The sequence below is a fragment of the Melospiza georgiana genome, chromosome 9 (genome assembly GCF_028018845.1).
Source record: "Melospiza georgiana isolate bMelGeo1 chromosome 9, bMelGeo1.pri, whole genome shotgun sequence".
Taxonomy (NCBI): domain Eukaryota; kingdom Metazoa; phylum Chordata; class Aves; order Passeriformes; family Passerellidae; genus Melospiza; species Melospiza georgiana.
In genome coordinates, this window is record NC_080438.1 from 25,191,953 (window position 1) to 25,206,865 (window position 14,913).

At 37.9% G+C, this 14,913-nt stretch overlaps 1 protein-coding gene across 3 annotated transcripts in view; it reads right to left on the reverse strand.

Annotated features, from left to right (window-relative positions):
• Positions 1-14,913, reverse strand: part of LOC131087102 (BEN domain-containing protein 5-like) — an 877,799-nt gene that overhangs the window by 827,023 nt on the left and 35,863 nt on the right. For 2 of the 3 annotated variants that reach the window (XM_058030505.1, XM_058030504.1), the window contains exon 3: positions 3,623-3,747. In XM_058030505.1, the coding sequence (XP_057886488.1) occupies positions 3,623-3,747 (125 nt within the window). Of the gene's footprint in view, positions 1-3,427; positions 3,482-3,622; positions 3,748-14,913 lie in introns of all 3 variants that reach the window. The other variant, XM_058030503.1, reaches the window with a different exon arrangement.

The following is a 14,913-nucleotide window of genomic DNA, read 5'->3' on the forward strand; positions in this document are numbered from 1 at the left end:
CAGAATATTTTTTATAATTTATCACACGTACACACATCTCTTTTTTTTCTCAAAAAGCTCAAATGAATCACTGTTGCTAGTAATAGCATTAAAGCCATTCTAGCTCAGAGGTAATCTTGCACCTGAAGCACTGTGTATTTAAAATACTTGAAAGGCAATTGGGAGATGAAATTTGTTCATCCAATTTCCGACTGCGCAGAGAAGAAATTTAGCAAAATTTGATGGTGTTTGAAGGGCCATGGCTGAAATGAATAGGAAGCAACCCCTGCCCAGTAAAGAGCATTATCAGGAATAGAGAGCAGCCTGTGACATGTATATAATTAGAGAAATTGGAGGCTTTGCCCATGAGACCATGTGTTCCACAGCAAATCCTATTTCCTTCACTCTCCCTTTCATGTATATGTGTAAATCATAAAAGTCTATGTATTTTCTTTACATATAACATATCAGTTTCTTTACTTCTTTTCCAATATTGGTGTTAATTGAATTCACCAAACAAGTAACAAAAAAAGAACCATAGCTCACATCTTTTCAGACCGAGTACCAAGTCATAAACCATGTAAGGAGACCAAAATACCAAATTTTACATCTTGCAGATATCTCACATGATGGCTCATTTCCTCCCATTAATATAAGGTATTAGCTTTTTTTAAAATCATTTTTCCTTGTTAAAAAAAGTACAAATAAAACTGACAACAAAAAATGCCTGATGTGAAAGCTCAAATCATAAGGAGGAAGAAATTAATTTACCAACTTCCAAATTAAAAAAAAAAGTCTGTTGGTTCTACTTCAACGTCAGGAAGTGAACATCAAATAAACCAAGTTTATAATAAAATTCTAAAAATAATTCTGGAAATATTAGGGCTGTCACTGGCATGGCACAGAGCTTAGCTCTATTACCTATGAAGCACAACAGTAACCTCAGACATACGTAACAGGAGCAAGGAAGCAATCACTCTAAAAAAGACTTCTGTATGATAGGGAAAAACAAATTAGGCCTGAGTTTCCATAGTGATACAGCAACAAAAGGCTGCTGCAATTTCCAGCTGTCTACAGTGAGGCAGTAACAGAGCAAAGGGACTCGAGCCCCTTCTCTGTAAATTGGTATTAACATACTTAGAATTATCCAATAAATTTTAGTTCTGCACTATAAAGAAAATATTGAAGGAACTGGAAGAGGAAGAATAATAATAAAAACAAGAAGTTCTGCAAGAAGCAAAATTACTAAATGCTATGGATTTGGATTTCATGGTTGGATTCTCTGGTATCTTAAAATGCAAATTCCAATGAGTACTTTCTCCTATTCATCTCCTCTGTGAATTCTCTGATGTTTAATAAGAAATGATCTCATACTATAGCCTGTCTGCCAGTGGGAACACTAATGGGTCTCTTACCCATCTGGCAGCCTGTTTTCCCAAAACTTACAGGAATTCCTGTCCAGTGATGCTGAAACTGGCCAAGAGTTAAGAAGCTATTGAAGGAGAAAAGAGAGGAGAGGGGATCAGCAGCCATACAAACACCTAGGCTAGCAAGTAGACAGTGTGATCATACAAGCTTTACTTCCTTGGGAAACCGGGATAATTATCAAAGGACTGAAAGACTCACTTATGATGAAAGTCTAAAGTCCCCAAAGCAGAAAAATACTTAAAAGGTAAAGTGGTCTATTGGATATAGGGCTGAAAGAACCAAACATGATAGCTAGGTTGACACACAAATGATGAGGAATGTTGTAATTCACAGAAATATAAATGTTAGTCAGGGATGATGAGGATTTATTTGTACCAAGAGGAGTTATTACTAAGCAGAATTGCAACTGGGAATTGTGGGATTAAATAAAGGAAAGCTTTAGGCTAAAAATCAAGGAACACTGTAAGTGAGAGGAGTCTATAAAACAGTTTTGAGACATAGGAAATGGAAGCTCCATGATTTAAGAAAATTAAAACAAGAAGAAAGCAAAGAACCTGTTTCTTATAGAATAATGCATGGATGGTAAGATTAGCTGGAATGTCTAACTGGTCTTTCTTTTCATTTATCAGTAGATTAATAACACAAAATTCTGCACTAATAGATAATATAAAAAACAAAAATAGCTACTCTTTGTGACTCCTTATCCAAAAGGCTGAAACCAGACCTAATATATATAAATGTATTGATGTGCCTTCTTCACACATTACTTATATGATATATCAAAAATAAATACAATATTATCTAGGTAACGATTTATAGAGAGCTATTAAAATATCTACTTTTATACATAATGTGATCAAAGGTCCTCTGTATTTGCATTAGTGAAATGTTTTGAAGCAATACTGAATAGTTTGGGCTTCCTTGTTACTGTTTTCTAGTAAAACATAAAATAATCAAAATGCAGAAAACAAATTACATTACACAGTATGTTTGATGTAGCAACTTCTAACTTTCATTTAATATAGCTGAGCTGCAATGACTAATGCTGCCCATGGCCTGTAGTACAAAGACCTAAAAAAGGTTCCAGACTAGATTACGTCCAGGCAGGTCCCATTTTAACGGAAATTGGAGAGATGAGAAAAAGATTATAGCAGCACACATTATAAAAACAGACCTCACAAGTCAAACTTAATAGTGGAACCATTCTCTTTCATGTAGACAGCCATGAAAACAAATATCCTGTAAGCACGAGATATATATTGTATCTTTCTACCCGATCTCTTTGCCTCCTTGAGACAGATTCCCATTCATCTCATGACTATATAATTTGATCATAGTTGAGTAAGGCACAGCAGGGGAAAGGGTCTGTCTGATAAAGTATCAGGCTCCAGGACGATAGATAAACAATTTCATGATTTCCAGTTGTAACAGGAATGATGCAGTGCTGGATATTAATACAGGAATACAACTATCAAGCCTCTGCATTTTCTCTTACTAAATATGCTTTATTTCCATTAAGTAAAAATGACAGACTGATTCTGATAAACTAAGGCAGGCCACCAGAGCAAAATTCAAGGCGCATGTGAAAAGTGAAATGAAATTTTTGTATTATTATTTTTCAATGTGAAAGTTAGTATATAACTTTTATTAGTGATAAAATAGAGCAAGGATGTTTCTTTCTCAAGGGGCATCTTTACTGCAAAAAACATTCTTTAAAAGTAAGTGAAACAGTTGCCTATCAATTTGCTTCACATTTAAACCTCCTCTTTCACAAGGGACACGTTGGCAAGCAACTCTCCTCTGCTACAAGTCACTGGGGAAATGCCTGTTTGCACAGCTACCCCATTGTTCTACAGGTATTAAATGAAGGCTTGAGTGATAATATTTGAACAGCTATGATGGACTTCTTTTTCGTATATTAACACACATATTTGGTTAGAATGCAAAAGCACAAATATTGGCAGCCACTATTAATACCAGTTTTGTTAGTTGGCAAAAATTATACTGCCTTTGCAATTACCTCCTGTCTTGGATAGCCGAAAAGCATGGTCATACCCACTCCTGCTGATACCTGCTTTTATTTTAAAAAAAATCAAAGAACAAAGATACATTTTAAAGAAATTTTTAGTTGCAAACCCGGGGTGCCATCTTCTTTATTAAAGTAAACATGTTCTGGAGTAAGCAATTTTTGAATTTCTAATTTATTATCACTTACCTGTGATTCCTTCACGTTTTCCACGGTGAAGTTGAACCAGACTCGGAAGCGAGGGTTGCAGGTGTCTGGCCTGATGAAGAGGTCATACTCAAACTCTGAGACGTGGTCCACCCTGCCAAGGTTCCCTACCAAGAACAGATGAAACAGGATGAGTTTTCATGAATGCCTGATCAACTCTCCAGGAACAACACTGAGAAAAGTTTTTAAAACTCCTGCCTCCATTTGTTGCAATATACAAGTAAAATAGGCCTTACAAGAGTTCACAATTATTTTTTAAAGGTAGCTCAGAATTATTTTTAAAGGCTTCATTGTAGTCAAGATAAATTATATAGCAGTAAGCTGCATGCACATGAATACATTAAAAATAAGACAACAGAGATTTTTATTATTCAATCAAATTGACCTTTTGTCTCCTCTTATCTGAATACTCCAATTATGTGTTCTAACATCCTTTTAATTGTTTCCTTTATTCTTTTTTCACTTTTCTAATGATGTCTCAGCACACCTCTTAGTCCCCACCTGATAGGATTTCTTTCTTTCCAACTGTTGCTCATGCTCATGTAACATTAAAGAGTCCCCAGATTTCTGCCTGGCCCCTCTGGCTGTTGCTCTAAGCATCCCTCTCTCCCCACAGATGGTCCAGCCTTCATCTCTTCAGTGATTCAAAAAAAAATCTCAATCCCTTTCCTTCACCACTTACAGCCACTATCACCTCCTTCCAAAGACACAAATGAGATTTTGCTTCAGCTTGTTCCCAGTGAATTTCATGGAATAGTATTTTTAACTATAGTCAGAGCTACATTGTCCCCTATGGCATTATTCAGCAGGCAACTACACAGGCTATAGAAATGAAGTTCAGCACTGGAAAAACCCACTAAGTGCTTTTAAATTGCTAAAATGGCATTTTTCCTTTGAAGTGTGCCAAGATTTTTAGAGACAGGGTTTAGACTGTCCATTTCATTTATACACTACAAAAATAAGACTTTACTTTTCCTGATCCAATCCAAAACCCATCTCATCTTGTAAGACAGGGCCATGTTTTAGCTCACAGGCTAAATTATATTTCTTTTTTAAAAGTAGCACTGAAAACCTGGGTTTATGGTTTCAGATCTATTTCTGGGGTTAGATATATCTTCTTGGGTTGGAAATATACTGTTAGGTTCTAATGTGTATTTATAAGGTTGTTTGAGCTAAATGATTCCCTCTTCAGCAAGTCCCACTGCAGTCAATAGGACTGTTCTCTGGCAACACATTGCTCAATACCAGCATGAGCAGCAAAATTCAGCTGATCTGCTGCTCTGGGCTGGAAAAGAAGAGGAAAAAAGACATTTTTAATTCTGTTTATCAATACAGCTCCGGGATTTCTACCTTATCCTAAATTGTTTTTGGCTTTACTAATGGAACATGCTTAATCTTCTCTATTTTTAATGTTATCCTCTACTTTCCTACCCACATCCTTCTTTTCAGAAGAAAATTCTCTCCACTGCTTCCCTCTGCAGAGACCTGCTCCACGCTCTCAATCTGTTCCTGAGGGCTTGCCTCAAGGAGACACTTGGCATTGGAAATATTTGGAAAAACAGCTCTATTGCAAAGCCAGGAGGCCTCTGCCAAACACAAATAATGTCACCAGCCGTGGTGGGTGCCCGTGCCCAGGTGCTGGAGTGGGCTGCAGGCCTGGCTCTTGGGGAGGCTGTGCTGCCCCTTTCCCTTCCGGCTCATTCCTGACAATCCCAAATGGCTCCAGAAAGCCTCACCCATGGCCAGCCCAGCCCCTCAGCCCAGGTGGTGAAAATGTGTCCAGTGAAGGGCAAAATCCTACACAGGCAGAGGGGCGAGGGAGCCTGAGGAGGACTGAGGAGGAGGAGGGAAGGGGATGCTCTGGGAGCCAGGACAGAGAGCCCTGTGTCCTGTGGGGAGAGGCTGGAGCAGGTTGGTGTCCCTTGGAGGAGCACTGACCCACAAAGGGTCTGGAGCAGGTTGGTGTCCCTTGGAGGAGCAGTGGCCCACAAAGAACCCAGGCTGGAGCAGGTTGGTGTCCCTTGGAGGAGCACTGACCCACAAAGGGTCTGGAGCAGGTTGGTGTTTCCTGGAGGAGCAGTGACCCACAAAGAACTCAGACTGGAGCAGGTTGGTGTCTCCTGGAGGAGCAGTGACCCACAGAGGACCCAGGTTGGAGCAGGTTGGTGTCTCCTGGAAGAACAGGGACCTACAAAGAACCCAGGCTGGAGCAGGTGCTCCTGACAGGACTGCGGCCCTGGGAAGGGAAAAGGCCCAGGGTGGAGCAGGGGAGCAAGGAAGGCTCAGCCCTCACCCCTTGCACAGCTCCTTGTGTGGGGAAGATGATCCTGGGGAAACAGGGAAGGGCAGGGAGAAGGTGTTGGTTTAGTTTCTCTTTGATTTTCACTATGCAAAGCTATTTTAACTGGCAATAAATGAGTCTCCTCAGAGCAGAGTGTTCTGCCTGTGTAGGCCATTGGTGAGTGCCCTCCCTCTCCACACCACCACCCAGGAGCTTTTTCACCTCATTTTCACCCCTGTCCTGCTGAGGAGTGGTGGTGAGAGAGCACTGGCTGGCCAAATCCATCCCACCAATGCTCCTTGTTTTATTTTTCATTAAATGCCATGCATAAATGACATAGCTGGGATAATAATATTCCTTGGATATTTCAAGATTTAGGTAGTCCAGGGTATTCATCCCGAAAGTTTAGATTCCAGTTGCGTCACAGGTCACAGATTTAGATCTCTCTGGACAAAGTTTGCTGTGTGAATTCACTTCAGCCTGAGCTGTGCATGTGATCCTGGCAGAGTCTCTAGGGTTAAGGCAGCAGGCTGCATGAACACAGATGGTGGGCTTGGTCCATCTTGTCAACTAATAAACTAATATACATGCCTCCCAGCAATCCCAGCAATTCCAGACATGGATTAAGTTATCTGCAGCACAGAGCAGAGGTGCAAATTTTGATGGAATTACTCCCAAAGAAGGACACAGAAGCAATTAAATTCATACTTAAAGTTCAAAGACCATTAAAAACTTGTACTGCAAGGCATAAGAAACTAAAAGATTATTAAGTGAATAATTAAAACAGAGCAAAATGAGACCTTGATTTTGACCTTTTGCACATTTCAGTTTCTTTTTCAACATCAAGCCAACCTGAACTGGATAGGGAACAGATGACCCAGAACTGCTTTACAGGGTCCTCAGGATCCCTAAACTAGCACTGGAGAATTGTACTGATGTCGGGGAATCATGGATGGTGAAGAGCTGGTGTGCTGAAGCAACTGCCATCCAGTCTGCTCTGGAAAACTCATCTCAAACCCAGCACAGCCCTTTAAAATGTAATCATCTGTGTGCTTGACTCCTCAGGAACCCCAACATGGTTTTCTCTCTTGATTTGAATACTCCCTTCCCTCCTAATGCACTGGGGCTTTTTTCTTTCTGTGAGTTTATTGGTTTATTATTAGTTTTTGCCTCTTACCAGGCACACATCAGCTGCCATTGTCACCTGCAGCCCTCTGCAGTTTGGTGTCATTTGGACATTTCATTAGCCCACTATTTCGTCTCTGTCTCCCAGATGCTAAAGAGGCTGGACTGAGCACTAATGCCTCCGGTAACTAATTCAACAAGTTCCTCGTGCTCAATAGACTATTGTTTGTAATACCACAGCCTTTGCTCACAATCTGTCAGCCTAATTTCAGCCCACATAGCAATGTCATTAAACAAGACAGCAGTTTTGGTACAAAGAAGCCAAGAACTGTAGGAACAAAACACCTCCTCACTTGAAGAGATGCTTTGTAGAAAACTGATAATGCCACCGAAAAACATTTCTTGGTGTCCAAGCAAGGATTTAAACTTCCCAATGTTAATCTCATAAAAAAAAAAACTTCACCGTTTTTTGTCCTGCCTTCAGAGTGCTGTAATCATGGCAAATGCATTTATTCCAATGGATGAGAATTATATTCCAATACCACAGGTCCCACAGTGACATGCATTAGGAACTATGGAATTTAAACATTGATTACAGCATTCCATTTAGAAATTAAGCCATTTTAACATTTTAACACTCAAAATAAACAATTTTTTTCGTACATGCAAACCACCTCTAAACTAATTTTTTTTAATACATTTTAATTCCTTTTTTATTTCTTGCCTTTGTGCTAAATACACAGCAAGAGAGAAAACAATTTAATAAGTGGGTCGACAGCAAGTTCCTCCTGTGTCCCAGGATTTTCTGTGCAATTCCACAATGCATACACTGTACTTTGCAGCACCTGCAGCCAACAGTTTCTGTGCTGAAAATGTGACAAATGTAAGAGAAAGCCAGATAGCACCAATTTTGTGAAATGAACCTTTCAACAGTTTTCAGTTATGACACAACTGCTGTATGACCCCTCGTGTGCACAGTTCTTATTCTGTGTGCATTACTATTCTGGTCACTTGTGGTATCAGTAAGAGAGTCTGTTCACAACCTCATTGGTTAAGTATCTTCTTCTAAAATCAGAGAAAAAGTCTCACACCACTGAAACATCAGCTTTGCTTTACTTCACTTTGAGTTCATGCCCATGTGAACTCATCACTACTCCATTCCATAAATACAGAACTTGTATATATGAGAGTATAGAGAACTCTTCAAAGCCTCATCACGTCATATCTAGTGATTAGCACTATATTTGGGGGTTAAGATTATAAAACACAAGATATTAATGTTATTTAAGGTACATGTATGATTAATGAACTGATTAATGAGATCTGCCACAGGAAAAAAAAACCCCAACAACACTGTAAGCAATAAAATTTGAACTGGTTGGCATTCTAAGACAATTCTTTTTTAACTTTTTTTTAATAATTTGGGTGCACATCTGTATGCAAATGACTGTCTGACTACATCTACATCTACTACATCTTTTTACCTACAAAAGGTAAAACAAGAAATTTATTAGGGTAGCCAGCACTTTGCTAAACATTTTGGACTTTCTCTCCTATGCACTCTGAAATTAGTTGTGGGGGTTTTTTTCTATTATTATTTTACTTTACAGAAATATTAGCATGGATCTTTTTAAACTGATGGGGAGATGTGAACAAATCAAATTCCCAAATGTCTATAAACTGACTTTCACTTAGCCTTGGGGTTTGTTTTTAAGGCACGCTCAATTTTCAGTCACAGTTCTGTTCAATACTCTTAGCATACTGAGAAAAGAGGAGACATACTTTCCTTTAATCATTCGAGCTGAAATTCTTAATTATATTTGCTTAAATTACTTCACAGAGTAATGTTTAGTGCAATGCTCTCAAAATGTGAATAGTGAAAGGGGTCAATAGCATGTTTCAAGTTTCTTTAAAAGTCAGAAAAAAGCCCAATGATACTATTTTATTAATCATGCAACACACACTTAGTCCTCATAAAATATTAATGTTATTGCTTCCTGCATCAATAAAAAGTGTACTTTACACAAAGAAAGAAAACCTGCCGAAGAAAATGCTAGCTAAAGTTACTAAACATTCTAACAATTATCATAAAAATGCTAGAAAAGAAAATATAGATATGTTAAGCAATCCTAAAATCTCCTTAAACCGCACATTGTGCTTGCCTACAGAGAATTTTTAAGATGAAAAATAGACCTTGAGGGTCTTAGACAAGCCTGAGGCAATATAAAGAAAAAGGTCAAACACTCTGCTAAAAAGGACCGTTATCTTCAGAACAACAACTTATCAGCCAGCTTGCAGCCCTGCTTATTTACAGTTATTGGTCCCAGAGGAAGTGCACTTCAGCGCAGGGCGCGATTACTTTGTAATGAGTTTGCCAGAAATGGTAAAGGAAACTAATTTGTAACAATGCGCTGCTCCCGGCACATGAACTTTCTCAGACACTTTTTTTTTTTTTTTTTTTTTTTTGTCCGGCCATGAATAACTAACTTCAGCCTCCCTAATAAGCAGTGAAAACAGAAGTGCTCTAAAGCCGACTGAGTCGCGAGCATAAATGTGCTGAAATATCAGTGATTATCCCTCTCAGCTGTCCATTACAGTACTCATGATGACCACCAATTCCCCTGTGGTGGATATATAGAATGCAGGTTTCAGGGGGTGGATTTGCACATGAAAATTAACACCATTTGGAAGAAAATAGCCTGCACCTGTCACAGATTAGCAACAAAAGGTCAAATGCCTCCTTTTACACCTAGAGCACTTGCATATTGTATGTCTTGCTTATAGGAGCCTAATTCTAGTTTCTTAATTCAGAAAAGTGAGCACCATGGTGAACTGGGGAGAAAAAAAGAATTAAATCTTGGCTAAAAGCTATCAATAAATCTATTGATCAAGATACATATGAATGGAAGTAGCTGAGGCAATCTCTGTCTCTAAAAGAGGTAGTTTTTCAAAAGAGAATTACACAAAGTGCTCTTCTGTTTTTGTCAATATGCTGCCAGGTTTTGAAATGCTATTTTTCATCCACACAATAAAAATCTTGACAAGTAAGCAATAGAAAATCACTAATACACTTGCAGCTGCATTTCAATCTATACAAATTCTTTAAACAAAAACAACCAAGGAACAGATTGGAATATACATCATTTTCACCAGTTGAACCTGGGATCAAGTCCAAGATAGCCAAAAAGTATTAATCTATATTTCATGCAACTCCACATTTCCCAAAATAAGGTAAAATGTTGAATACAGAATAACCTCTATGAAATTCATCCTTACAGATCATAAAACACATTGAGATGATAATGCAAGTAAATTTTATTTATATGTTCTAAATGGAACAGGAACTACAGGGACTGAGATCTGTAAAAACTTCTCTCTAGTGAAAGATTAGATATCTTCTGAAAGGAGTGCATCTAGGAATATCAGATGTAAATTCCCACTCGCTTTATGGTCTTTGCCTGTGAAAAGAGTTCATAAAAAATAGTTTGGCAATAAGTCCTAAAGAACTTCTAAATAGTATTTGATTTCTAAATAGGAAAAAAAAAATCTAATGAAAAAGGGATGATATCTGAAAAGCCATGACAGTTTTTGCATTGCACATTCTCCTAGACTCATGCTCAGAGCAAATGTCAGCTCAAGAGACTTGAAACTACAAAGCATGATTTCAAAAAATAAAATGCCATAAAAACCACATATACAACACCTGTAAATTATAGTTTAAATTATTAAAATTGCACATATCAAGCTCTGCAATGCAAAATATTATCTTCACTACCACAGTTGAATCAATGTTCTGCAGAAAATCTCTCACTAATCTTCACCAATATAGCATTCTTTTAAAAATCTGGTGTTTCCGTTAAAACCAAAGCAATGCTCATGACTCCACTTTTGGTCAAAATCCAGATTTCCTTTGAAAAATGGTCAAGAATATCAAACAGGCAAAGCAATTCAAAAGTACATGGCTCAAAAAGCTGGATGCTTCAGAATTGAAGTCTCTTTTCTATCTTCCCTCCTCAATTAAATAAGTTTAAATTGTTGTTTCCATCATGTTTTAAGTTTTTATCAATAGTGACATCCAAATAGCAGTATATCAGTAGTTTTTTGTGAAAAATACTGTATGGAAACAATGGCTTAGTCTTAGCAGCAGCTAAGGTAAAAGGCCAGGTTCCATCTCTGCAAAGGGCAGATCAGGATGTAGAGCTCACAGAGGCCGAGAAACTCTGATTGAACTTTTAATGTAAGCAGACCATGTGAGAAAATCTAATTGTGACTGAGAGCACATGAAAATTCTAGCTTTACGCTTTTCTTGTTTATCAATGTAAGCAGAATTAAAATAAAATGTATCAATTTGGTTGGAGGGGGGCATATAATTATGGATATCTACTGGTTTATTTGTTTCTTTTGGTGTTGATCTTAATTCACAACAATGAGAGCCTGATCTGCTTTCCACACCTTTTCAGGATCACAGACTTCCATTCTCTCCAATACTTTTCCTCCCAGGTGCCACAAGTGAGGTGCACTGGATCCATTTCCTGGGGGCACTTGGCCCACAGGCCTGGGAACACAGTTACTGCTCCTCAGTGGTCCCCAAAAAGTGTCATGAACAAATCTTTAATTCCTTTGCATTGAGTTAAATTGCAGAAATATTAATGATGTGTGGCCTAGACTAAAACACCCACAGGAGTTTTATAAATTAAAACTTTTATCTGAATTAGAGTAGGAGGCAGAATTGTCTTCCACGCAGAAAATTAAGAGAATTAAAAACCTTTAAGAAAGAAGAACTGGTTGAAAAAGGAGAGAATCATAATCAATCTTAAATCTATTTGTTGAATATAAAAGAAGGAGGGGTGAGGTGGCCAATGCCATGATTTATTTTACTAAAAGCACTTAAAAATATTCCCATATTCTAGGAGTCCAAGCAGTGCTGTCGATGGATAGATTTAGGATGAGTTCTTCCTTTCAGAAAAAATATTTTTTCTTGGTCACAGGTGTTTGAATGATGTCTGGGCAAAGGGGAAGGGGGAATAAAAGGATTAAAATTTATTAAGTAGGCTTGAGGTTCCTCCTGCAATGAGGATACAGTTACAGAGAATTTACATTATAAAATAACTGTAAAGTTCTAGCATGTGTTAATGCCAAAGGCCACCTACTGACATCACTTGCAACTTTCTTTTACAGACCAGGAGAATAAACAATGCAATTTAGAAACACAACACAAGCAGCTAGAACTGGAATATTTTCTGTCTTTTTATGTTCATTAAGTAGAGCAGTCTTATTGGTGATGCCAGTTTAGAGCACAGTCAAAAACAGCAACAAGTATTCGTGAATATTTAGTGATCATGATTGCTCAAGAACCAAATAGCACAGAATACAAGTAACAGATATCCCAAAATGCTACAAAGATCATTGTGTAAGCAGCCGGCTCACATATGTATTAAGAAATTATACAATACAATCTTGCTGAAAGAATTCAATAGTTTTGATCAAATTAGATTGATATTTAATCACTTGCAGCCAAAGAGCCTTATTTCAAAATTGCCCTTTTCAATAAAAACTAATGCTTTCAGTCAAAGGACCCAAAAAACCTAGTGCTGCAAAGAATAAAAGGTCAATGTTCACCGAGTAGGGAAATTGTAACTGATGAATAAAATGGAGTCAGCCTCTTGACTCCTTCTCCTAGATCTGTGAGAGTCTTATAAATCACAGAAATATCAGCAGAGCCCAAGACTGCAGGAAAAATGCTCCAAAAATTCACAAAATCATGTAAACACACAAACTAGCAGTGATAAAGCTGCAACTTAGTGGGGAGTGTCAAGAGTGCTTAAAAATCAGAGGCCTGTGCCCTAAGATGGCCATCCCACACCCACTACACCAAATCCACCAAATCCCCAGAAAAACAGATTTCTCAGCTCCCTCTTTATCAACTCCCCAAAGGCCTCCAATGACAGATGGGCAGTTATTTAGCCACGGCAGCGAACCTTTGTTAGAGGAAAATCAGAATACAAAGAGGTTTTGCATTAGCGTCACGAAACTCAGCTCTCTTTAACAAAGCGTGCGCTCCCAAAATGAGCCTCTCACGGCCGGGCTTGTACCACATCCTTCAGAGCAGAGCTCTTAAAGGAAAAGCAATTTGGGGAAATTTCTGTTTGGAAGTCACTTAGCATATAATGGGTGCTATCCTAAATAAATAATGAATGAGTTAATAAATAAATTATAACGACGTCTGCAGCCTTAACCACGGAAGCAACCACCAGCCAAGGCAGATGAGGGAGCAGGAACTGCAGGACCACAGAGGGATGTACCATCACTGGTGTCACAGACAGAAACATGTCCCAAATACTGACTTGTTGGGGCCTGATGCTCCGTGCACACCACTGAAATCTGTTGCTCTCTGCAGCCTCTGATGCAAAACAGCACAAGTGTGCCAAAAAAAATGTATTAAAAATGGTTGAAAAGTTTTTAAGCTGCATATTCTTTATTCTTTAGTACATCACAGCAGTGCTACTTATGTAATGCTTCCTACTCAATATATTCATCATTTTGCAAAGACCCTGAGAATTCTTGTAATGCAAAAGACAAGGAAGTTCTTTCATCCTACAAGAGAGGATATTCCTGTTGATTTATTACTGCACAGTAATGCTGTAATTCTGCATTTGGCCTAGTTTGGTACCTTATACACAGAATCACCATTTTTTTCAGGAGAATCCTTCCAATGTATAACTACACACTGATACTTGAATAAAAATTAATAGATGGAAACCTTAATCAGAGACCTACAGTTATGTTACATTCTCAAGGACCTCTCAAAAGTCACCAGAACTGTAAATAAAATCAGAAGTTTTTATTAAAGAATATTAATGGAAAGGTTCCAGGTATTGCCCTATAAAAGAATCTTGTTTTCCTGGATAAGAACCTTCTTTAAACAATAAATTACTGGATTTATAGCTGCAACTTTCTTTATCTTATAAAAAAATCCTTGGAAAGAGGTACTGCAAGGATAGGCTTTCCACACAAATACTGAATGTGAATAATATCTGTCCTACATACAGCTTTTGCAGAAGAAACAGTCTTATTTTAGTTTATTATAAAACTGAATTTGATTCTCTATGCCATTATCAATCTAGTCACAAAAACAGTTTGGGGGCTAGAAATGTTATTCTCATTCAATACATTAATCCCATCATTTCATTGCCTAAAAGTGGTATCTTACCATATAATCTCCATGATAAAATTTACAGATAGACTTTCCTGCAGTCTGGGTGCATTTTTAGCCATTTCATCAGATTAGACTGATACACAACTTTTCTGTTCATCTCCTCCTCCTCCTCTGCAGCTCCTACTCTGACATTCTTTTGTAGAACAAGGTGATTTCTCCACTTTTCTCTTTATTATACAGCATTTTGGTCCTTCTGTAGGTAATGGGACTTGCTCCTGTATTTTCACTTATACAATTTTCTGACTCCTGTGTCTTGCTATTTTCCTTTCCTCCAGACACCAGCCTGTTCTGGAAGCTCCCCTTGACTTTCAAATTTACCAATATTTATGAAATGCCAATACTATTCATAACATAAGTACATTATGTTGGTTTTGTTTTATAATGCTGCTAGAATTCATACAGGCCTTTGTAACTGTATCCACATGGATGTAACAGAAAACTGCTTCCCCTCATTTATCTTTGTTTAGCTAAAGCTTAAATTAGACCTTAAAGAACTATCCAGTTGATGTCATTTTTTCAATCAGAAGTGATAATTTAAATATTGACATTTTAGATGGCACCAACATGTTTTTGATTTCTGCATGGTTACAATGGTTTTTTATATCTCAATGTCTGTCTTAATTTTGTTGGGGTTTTGGTGTTTTGTTGGGT